At 44.4% G+C, this 9,762-nt stretch overlaps 1 protein-coding gene and 2 long non-coding RNA genes across 3 annotated transcripts in view; 2 read left to right on the top strand and 1 right to left on the bottom strand.

The window, feature by feature from the left end:
• The window catches only part of LOC110489362 (macoilin-1), a 12,665-nt gene extending 10,061 nt beyond the window's left edge, over positions 1 to 2,604 (top strand). The window contains exons 9-11 of the mRNA XM_036971157.1: positions 769 to 889; positions 1,734 to 1,908; positions 2,304 to 2,604. Coding sequence (XP_036827052.1) covers positions 769 to 889; positions 1,734 to 1,908; positions 2,304 to 2,506 — 499 coding nt within the window. The 3' untranslated portion in view covers positions 2,507 to 2,604. The remainder of the gene's footprint in view (positions 1 to 768; positions 890 to 1,733; positions 1,909 to 2,303) is intronic.
• A 2,613-nt stretch (positions 2,605 to 5,217) lies between these two features.
• On the bottom strand, positions 5,218 to 5,655 carry LOC118946479. The gene is made up of 2 exons (XR_005041317.1): positions 5,537 to 5,655; positions 5,218 to 5,420 (listed from the first exon to the last, which is right to left on the bottom strand). It is a non-coding gene; the product is annotated as an uncharacterized LOC118946479 (long non-coding RNA).
• LOC118946480 lies at positions 5,419 to 8,105 on the top strand. Its single transcript, XR_005041318.1, has 2 exons — positions 5,419 to 5,581; positions 5,634 to 8,105. It is a non-coding gene; the product is annotated as an uncharacterized LOC118946480 (long non-coding RNA).
• The last annotated feature ends 1,657 nt before the right edge of the window (positions 8,106 to 9,762 follow it).

Genomic DNA, 9,762 nt, shown 5'->3' with positions numbered 1-9,762 from the left:
CTCCTCTTTCCCCTCCCTCCTCTATCCCCTCCCTCCTCTATCCCCTCCCTCCTCTATCTATCCCCTCCCTCCTCTCTCTCTATCCCCTCCCTCCTCTCTATCTTTCCCCTCCTCTCTATCTTTCCCCTCCTCTCTATCTTCCCCCCCTCCTCTCTATCTATCCCCTCCTCTCTCTCTATCCCCCCTCTCTTTCTCTCTATCCTCTCTATCTATCCCCCCCCTCTCTCTCTCTCTCTCTCTCTCTCTCTATTCCCCCCCTCTCTCTATCCCCCCTTCTCTCTCTCTCTCCCCCCTCCTCTCTATCTATCCCCTCCCTCCTTTCTATCTATCCCCTCCCTCCTCTCTCTATCCCCTCCCTCCTCTCTATCTATCTATCCCCTCATCTCTCTCTGTCCCCTCCCCCCTCTCTCTCTATCCCCTCCCCCCTCTCTCTCTATCCCCTCCCTCCTCTCTCTCTATCCCCTCCCCCTCTCTATCTATCCCCTCCCCCTCTCTCTCTATCCCCTCCCTCCTCTCTCTCTATCCCCTCCCTCCTCTCTCTCTATCCCCTCCCTCCTCTCTCTCTATCCCCTCCCTCCTCTCTCTATCCCCTCCCTCCTCTCTCTATCCCCTCCCTCCATCTACCCCCTCCCTCCTCTCTATCTACCCCCTCCCTCCTCTCTCTCTATCCCCTCCCTCCCCTCTCTCATGTTAATATATTGAACAGTGTTCCTTCCCCTTGTATCTCCTGTTTTCTGTAGTATTCATCTGTCCTTTTCTCTCTGTCAGGGGTGAGTGTACTGACTCCCTGCGTGGGCGGATCAGAGAGTTGGAGACGGAGTGTAAGAAACTCAGCATCGACATGAAACTCAAAGAAGAGCACATTAGAGAGCTGGAGGGGAAATGCCAGGTGAGTTTACATTACTTTAGATACTTCCTGGATCCTTTCTGTGAACTTCCTGGATCCTTTCTGTCAACTTCCTGGATCCTTTCTGTCAACTTCCTGGATCCTTTCTGTGAACTTCCTGGATCCTTTCTGTCAACTTCCTGGATCCTTTCTGTCAACTTCCTGGATCCTTTCTGTGAACTTCCTGGATCCTTTCTGTGAACTTCCTGGATCCTTTCTGTGAACTCCTTTCTGTGAGATCACTGTCTCGTAAGTGATGTATCAGGAGAACCCAAGCAGGGTGCCTCTGATTCCTTACTGGGACACGGCTGAAACTAGATTGTGGCAGAAAACGTGTTTCTCTTATTCCTTCATTTACTCTCTGTTCCAGATCCACTTACAGTAGTGAGTGCATAAATGTTTATACATTTTCATACTGGACCCCCCTCCCGTGGGAATCGAACCCACAACCCTGGCATTGCAGCACCATGCTCTACCAGCTGAGCCACACTGGACACCTTATGAGGAGTTAGTTTTGTGTTTTCAGACGCTCGTGATGAGGTATGGCTGTCTAATCTCTATTCTCTCCCTCCTGTCTCTCCTCCCTCCCCTCTCTCTCTCTCTCTTCTCTCTCCTCCCTCCTCTCTCTCTCTCCTCCCTCCTCTCTCTCTCTCCTCCCTCCTCTCTCTCTCTCCTCTCTCTCTCTCCCCTCCTCTCTTCCCCCTCCTCTCTCTCCCCGCCCCTCCTGTCTCTCCTCCCTCTCCTCTCCCCCTCCTCTCCCTCGCCCCTCCTCTCTCCCCCCCCCCTCCTCTCCCCCCTCTTCTCTCTCCTCCCTCTTCTCGCTCCTCCCTCCTCCTCCTCTCTCTAGGAGCTGCGTAAGTACAAGGAGAATGAGAAGGACATGGAGGTGTTGATGTCTGCGCTGTCGGCCATGCAGGATAAAACCCAGCACCTGGAGAACAGTCTGTCTGCTGAGACCAGGATCAAACTAGACCTCTTCTCTGCCCTGGGAGATGCCAAGAGACAGCTGGAGATCGCACAAGGTACAGTTCCCTTTCCTGACCCACTACCGCGGTACGACAGCGACCGACTTCGAGCTCAGTCGTTGTGTTCATAGACTCTAGGATCAAACTCTGACGGCTGGGGATTCCTCAAGGTTCAGTAACCTTTTACCTCAGGGTTTCACCTACCATCACATAAACAGGATGCTCCTCAAGGTTCAGTAACATTTTACCTCAGGGTTTCACCTACCATCACATAAACAGGATGCTCCTCAAGGTTCAGTAACATTTTACCTCGGGTTTCACCTACCATCACATAAACAGGATGCTAAACGACCCAGAGATGTAAATTAGCAACATGAAGAAAATGGCAACAAAGTAAGAAGACACATTTCCTACTGTCATCTAACCCTCCTCTCTTTCTCTCCTTCCCCCAGGTCAGATCCACCAGAGAGACCAGGAGATAGCAGAGTTGAAGCGGAAGATAGCGGAAGTGATGGCGGTGATGCCCAGTATCTCCTACAGCAACGACAGCAGCAGCCTGAGTCCCGTTACGCCACACTACTCCTCCAAGTTCATGGACAATAGTCCCTCTTCCCTGGATCCCAACGCTTCTGTTTACCAGCCACTCAAAAAGTGACAATGACACACACATTAATACACACTAACACACACACACACACACACACACACACACACACACACACACACACACACACACACACACACTTACAAGAATACAGATTTACAAAAAACGTCTTACATAGTCACATCCACTCATACATACAAAAGACACAAACTCTTTGGAAGCGATTTGGAAATGATCTCGGCGCTGTCTAAGACGATCTTCTCCAAAGTGTTTTGGTTTGTGTTTTGGTTGTGTTTTGGGAACCAGTTGCGGTCGGAGTCTCAGCCCCGTCGTTCTGATGTTCTCTGTTTGTTCCCATGGTGATGCCTTTGTGGGTTTTTTTTTTTTTGGAACAGCTGGAGAGGTAAAACTACACGAGGGAAGATGTTTATGTTTTGTGATTGAGCCACTCTGAACTGGTAAGAGAGACGTAAAGGGACACTGGATTGACTGTATCCTGAATGGTGCCCTGTTCCCTACAGCCCATGAGGAATGTTCTGAGGGGAGAGAGAGACCGATGAGGACTGACTGGTTAGTTGGTATAAATGTCTAGGAAGACCCATCGTCTTGTTCTCTGTCTGTCAGTGCTTCATGTTCTCTCTGTCTGTCAGTGCTTCATGTTCTCTCTCTCTCTCTCTCTGTCTGTCAGTGCTTCATGTTCTCTCTCTGTGCTTCATGTTCTCTCTGTCAGTCAGTTCTTCATGTTCTCTCTCTCTGTCTGTCAGTGCTTCATGTTCTCTCTGTCAGTGCTTCATGTTCTCTCTGTCTGTCAGTGCTTCATGTTCTCTCTCTCTCTCTCTCTCTGTCAGTGCTTTATGTTCTCTCTCTGTGCTTCATGTTCTTTCTGTCAGTCAGTTCTTCATGTTCTCTCTCTGTCTGTCAGTGCTTCATGTTCTCTCTGTCAGTGCTTCATGTTCTCTCTGTCTGTCAGTGCTTCATGTTCTCTCTCTCTCTGTCTCTGTGCTTCATGTTCACTCTCTTTCTCTGTCTGTCAGTGCTTCATGTTCTCTCTGTCAGTGCTTCATGTTCTCTCTCTCTCTCTCTCTCAGTGCTTCATGTTCTCTCTCTCTCTCTCTCTCTCTCTCTCTCTCTCTCTTTCTCAGTGCTTCATGTTCTCTCTCTCTCTCTCTCTCTCTCTCTCTCTCTCTCTCTCTCTCTCTCTCTCTCTCTCTCTCTGTCTGTCAGTGCTTCATGTTCTCTCTGTCAGTGCTTCATGTTCTCTCTGTCAGTGCTTCATGTTCTCTCTGTCAGTGCTTCATGTTCTCTCTCTCTCTCAGTGCTTCATGTTCTCTCTCTCTCTCAGTGCTTCATGTTCTCTCTCTCTCTCTCTCTCTCTGTGCTTCATGTTCTCTCTCTCTCTCTCAGTGCTTCATGTTCTCTCTCTCTCTCTGTGCTTCATGTTCTCTCTCTCTCTCTCTCTGTGCTTCATGTTCTCTCTCTCTCTCTGTGCTTCATGTTCTCTCTCTCTCTCTTTCTCAGTGCTTCATGTTCTCTCTCTCTCTCTTTCTCATTGCTTCATGTTCTCTCTCTCTCTCTCTCTCAGTGCTTCATGTTCTCTCTCTCTCTTTCTCAGTGCTTCATGTTCTCTCTCTCTCTCTCTCTTTCTCAGTGCTTCATGTTCTCTCTCTCTCTCTCTCTCTCTCTCTCTCTCTCTCTCTCTCTCTCTCTTTCTCAGTGCTTCATGTTCTCTCTCTCTCTCTCTTTCTCAGTGCTTCATGTTCTCTCTTTCTCTCTCTCTCTCTCTCTCAGTGCTTCATGTTCTCTCTCTCTCTCTCTCTCTCTCTCTCTGTGCTTCATGTTCTCTCTCTCTCTCTCTCTCTCTCAGTGCTTCATGTTCTCTCTCTCTCTCTCTCAGTGCTTCATGTTCTCTCTCTCTCTCTTCCTCAGTGCTTCATGTTCTCTCTCTCTCTCGCTCTCTCTTTCTCAGTGCTTCATGTTCTCTCTCTCTCTCTTTCTCAGTGCTTCATGTTCTCTCTCTCTCTCTCTCTTTCTCAGTGCTTCATGTTCTCTCTCTCTCTCTCTCTCTGTCTCTCAGTGCTTCATGTTCTCTCTCTCTCTCTCTCTTTCTCAGTGCTTCATGTTCTCTCTCTCTCTCTCTCTCTGTCTCTCAGTGCTTCGTGTTCTCTCTCTCTGTGTCTCCCTCTCTCTCTCTCTCTCTCTCTCTCTCTGTCTCTCAGTGCTTCATGTTCTCTCTCTCTCTCTCTCTCTCTCTGTCTCTCAGTGCTTCATGTTCTCTCTCTCTCTCTCTCTCTCTCTTTCTCAGTGCTTCATGTTCTCTCTCTCTCTCTCTCTCTGTCTCTCAGTGCTTCGTGTTCTCTCTCTCTGTGTCTCCCTCTCTCTCTCTCTCTCTCTCTCTCTCTCTCTCTCAGTGCTTCATGTTCTCTCTCTCTCTCTCTCTCTCTGTCTCTCAGTGCTTCGTGTTCTCTCTCTCTCTCTCTCTCTCTCTCTGTCTGTCAGCGCTTCATGTTCTCTCTCTCTCTCTCTCTCTGTCTCTCTCTGTCTGTCAGCGCTTCATGTTTTGCTCAGCAGGTTTTGTCCCAGCTTAATGTTAGTCTTTGTATGATGGGACTATTATACTACTCTACATGTTTTGCTTTTAAATGTGAAGAAGCTGAAACATTTGAAGTGGTATCTTCTGTGAGTTTCATTATGAATTGAAAAGTACATGGTTGATGTTTTGGTATTATTGCCATTACTTAAATATGTGATTTAGTTGTTTTTTAAAGCAACACATTTCAGTTTAGTTATGACGATAACAATGGTAATGTACATTTCTCTATACCAGTGGTCTTGGAAAGATCACCAATTTGTACATCAACTCACATTCACCCTTTTACTCCAAACAACATCCGGGATTATCAATTAACTCCAACACTCCGGTCAAGAAATACAGATCTTTCACAATTGGATTGCCAATGGAGATGACCTGGTACTACCTAAAGGTTAAGATATGACCTGGTACTGCCTAAAGGTTAAGAGATGACCTGGTACTGCCTAAAGGTTAAGAGATGACCTGGTACTGCCTAAAGGTTAAGAGATGACCTGGTACTACCTAAAGGTTAAGATATGACCTGGTACTGCCTAAAGGTTAAGAGATGACCTGGTACTGCCTAAAGGTTAAGATATGACCTGCCTAAAGGTTAAGAGATGACCTGGTACTGCCTAAAGGTTAAGAGATGACCTGGTACTGCCTAAAGGTTAAGAGATGACCTGGTACTACCTAAAGGTTAAGAGATGACCTGGTACTGCCTAAAGGTTAAGAGATGACCTGGTACTGCCTAAAGGTTAAGATATGACCTGGTACTACCTAAAGGTTAAGAGATGACCTGGTACTGCCTAAAGGTTAAGAGATGACCAGGTACTGCCGAAAGGTTAAGAGGTGTCATCTGTTTGCTGCAAATGCACTCAAACCTGTCTATCCTTTTGGACCAAATTAGAATCTGTCGTTAGGCCATATTACTAAAAACCTACTGGATTTAATGATGTCTAGGTAACAGATGTTTACCAGTTGTAAATTTCACTGTGCCTTGCAAATTCTTTTTACATTTTTTTTTATTTAAGCAGTGAGTATAATAGGTTACTTCCCCAATCTAGATATAGGACCTGGGCTGTCTCAATAGTGTAAGCGTGCTTCCTTTCATTGAACCTTTCCTTCGTCATCTCTGATCTGGCAGGTGGAAGCAACATATGGTGAAAGCCTCTCTCACCTATCATGAAGGAAAGGAGGTGAAAGAAGGAAGCCAGTGTAGTGGATTGAGATATCTCCCATGCAGCCCCAGTCTCCTTTATATGAAGCCCATTGCTCTTAGACACCGGTCAGTGTTGTCTTAAAAAGGAAAGGAGATGAGAGAAGGAAGCCAGTGTAGTGGATTGAGATATCTCCACACCGGTCAGTGTTGTCTTAAAAGGGAAAGGAAACGATTTGGTATATGAATGAACCCGGTCTGCCAAACAACAGCCAAACAGCTGTTAAATATGCCGACCTGGTCAGGTCAAGGGGTCAGTAGTAACTCCAGGCTCTTATGTCCACTACTACGGTGGCCCAGAGTGGACATCTATTTGTTTACAACCAAGGTCGGGGGTAAATTCCATTTCAATTCAGGAAGTAAAAATTGGAATTTCAGTCATCGTCAATGCTTTTTTAATGAGGAAACATTTGGAATTGTAATTTGGTTTTAACTTTCTGATTTGAAATGGAATCGACCCCCCCCACCCCACCCCCCCCCTGTTTACAACCATGTACATTATTACATACCGATGAATGTTCTAGTTTGTTCAGTTCAAAGTGCTGCGTTTTGGTGTTTTCTTAAAATGCATCTCTCTCCATTCATCAGGTTGACGTTTCTCTAGCTTGCTTTAGGTTTGGATAAAAGCATCAGAGCATAGCTACACGTTGTTGTGTTTATTTATTTTACTTTTTGGGGGGGAGGGGGTTCGGGGGGGGGGGGGGGGGGGGGGGGGGGGGGGGGGGGCGGGACATTCGGTTCGGATTTTATTTCATTATTTTTCTAGGTTGATCAGAAAGCAAGTACAGTGATGGTTGAATTGACTCACTGCTTTTGTTATTGCTCCTGCTTCATGTGTTTAATTCATGTGTTTAATTCTCTCCTTCTAGCCCGGGTCACAGATCTGTTTGTGTGCAGGGTAGCCTAGTGGTTAGAGCGTTGGACTAGTAACCGGAAGGTTGCAAGTTCAAACCCCCGAGCTGACAAGGTACAAATCTGTCGTTCTGCCCCCTGAACAGGCAGTTAACCCACTGTTCCTAGACCGTCATTGAAAATAAGAATTTGTTCTTAACTGACTTGCCTAGTAAAATAAAAATTCCCTTATGGAGTTGTCATGCAAAACAATTGGCTTGAAAGTACAAACAAAAAAATACATTTTGAGTTGGCAAGAGCACAAACAGATCTGGGACCAGGCTAATCTCTTTCCAACTGGGATGATGATGATGATGATGATGATGATCGTGGTTTTGTATTGGGAAGTTACACCCTGCCCACTGGCCACACGCTTGTTGAATCGACGTTGTTTCCATGTCTTTTCAATGACATCACGTTGAGCCAACGTGAAATAGACGTTCAGTTGACATCTGTGCAGTTTGACAATATGCCGTGTTTTTTTTTATTTATTTTTGCTGTAGGGGTGAAGTCGCCCCTAGATACTGATTCTGGGTCAGTTTTACGTTTCTCCACTATTGTTAAAATTAGGATTAGGGGAGCGGAATCTGATTCTGGATCAGTTTTACAATTCTCCACTATTGTTAAAATTAGGATTAGGGGAGCGGAATCTGATTCTGGGTCAGTACCTAGACAAAACTTGACCCCCCCCCCCCCGGCGTTTTCTCATGTTTCCTACCTGGAAAGTATTGGTGTGGATCACAGTAACGGACTTGTGACCTGTTGTGAAGATGTTCTATATGTTTTAGTGGGAAAGTGGGTTTTTTGTTGTTCCACCATGTTGTTTTCTCTCTATCTCAAAGTGATGATGATGATGATGATGATGATGTCGGCTGAGTCCAAACTTCTCTCACTTTGGGGCCGGCACCTGGAATAAAAAAACAAAAAGAGTCTTGCAGGCGATGATGCTGATGATGCAAGATGATCGAGAACAATCTGTGTGTTGTGTCTCTCTCTCTCTCTCTCTCTCTCTCAGATAAGAATATATCTCTCTCTCTCAGATAAGAATATATCTCTCTCTCTCAGATAAGAATATCTCTCTCTCTCTCAGATAAGAATATCTCTCTCTCTCTCTCTCAGATAAGAATATCTCTCTCTCTCTCTCTCTCTCAGATAAGAATATATCTCTCTCTCTCTCTCTCAGATAAGAATATCTCTCTCTCTCTCAGATAAGAATATATCTCTCTCTCTCTCTCAGATAAGAATATATCTCTCTCTCTCAGATAAGAATATCTCTCTCTCTCTCTCTCTCTCAGATAAGAATATATCTCTCTCTCTCAGATAAGAATATCTCTCTCTCTCTCTCTCTCAGATAAGAATATATCTCTCTTTCTCTCTCTCAGATAAGAATATATCTCTCTCTCTCAGATAAGAATATATCTCTCTCTCTCAGATAAGAATATATCTCTCTCTCTCAGATAAGAATATCTCTCTCTCTCTCAGATAAGAATATCTCTCTCTCTCTCAGATAAGAATATCTCTCTCTCTCTCTCAGATAAGAATATCTCTCTCTCTCTCTCTCTCTCTCTCTCAGATAAGAATATCTCTCTCTCTCTCTCTCTCAGATAAGAATATCTCTCTCTCTCTCTCTCTCAGATAAGAATATCTCTCTCTCTCTCAGATAAGAATATCTCTCTCTCTCAGATAAGAATATATCTCTCTATCTCTCTCTCAGATAAGAATATCTCTCTCTCTCTCAGATAAGAATATCTCTCTATCTCTCAGATAAGAATATCTCTCTCTCTCTCAGATAAGAATATCTCTCTCTCTCTCTCTCTCTCTCAGATAAGAATATATCTCTCTATCTCTCTCTCAGATAAGAATATCTCTCTATCTCTCAGATAAGAATATCTCTCTCTCTCTCAGATAAGAATATATCTCTCTCTCTCAGATAAGAATATCTCTCTCTCTCTCAGATAAGAATATCTCTCTCTCCCTCAGATAAGAATATATCTCTCTCTCTCTCTCAGATAAGAATATCTCTCTCTCTCTCAGATAAGAATATCTCTCTCTCTCTCTCTCTCTCAGATAATATCTCTCTCTCTCTCTCTCAGATAAGAATATCTCTCTCTCTCTCTCTCAGATAAGAATATCTCTCTCTCTCTCAGATAATATCTCTCTCTCTCAGATAAGAATATCTCTCTCTCAGATAAGAATATCTCTCTCTCTCAGATAAGAATATCTCTCTCTCTCTCTCTCTCTCTCTCAGATAATATCTCTCTCTCTCTCTCTCTCTCTCTCTCTCTCAGATAAGAATATATCTCTCTCTCTCTCTCTCAGATAAGAATATTTCTCTCTCTCTCAGAAAAGAATATCTCTCTCTCTCTCTCTCTCTCTCTCTCAGATAAGAATATCACTCTCTATCTCTCTCTCTCAGATAAGAATATCTCTCTCTCTCTCAGATAAGAATATCTCTCTCTCTCTCTCTCTCTCTCTCTCAGATAATATCTCTCTCTCTCAAATTCAAATTCAAATTCAAATTCAAGCTGCTTTATTGGCATGAAAAACATTGTGTCAATATTGCCAAAGCAACAATGTATACAATATACATTGTAACAAAATTGTAAATGATAGCAAATAATAATATAAAAT

The sequence above is a fragment of the Oncorhynchus mykiss genome, chromosome 32 (genome assembly GCF_013265735.2).
Source record: "Oncorhynchus mykiss isolate Arlee chromosome 32, USDA_OmykA_1.1, whole genome shotgun sequence".
Taxonomy (NCBI): Eukaryota; Metazoa; Chordata; class Actinopteri; order Salmoniformes; family Salmonidae; genus Oncorhynchus; species Oncorhynchus mykiss.
Note: the sequence above shows the minus strand (reverse complement) of the source record. Positions and strands in the feature narration are given on the sequence as shown.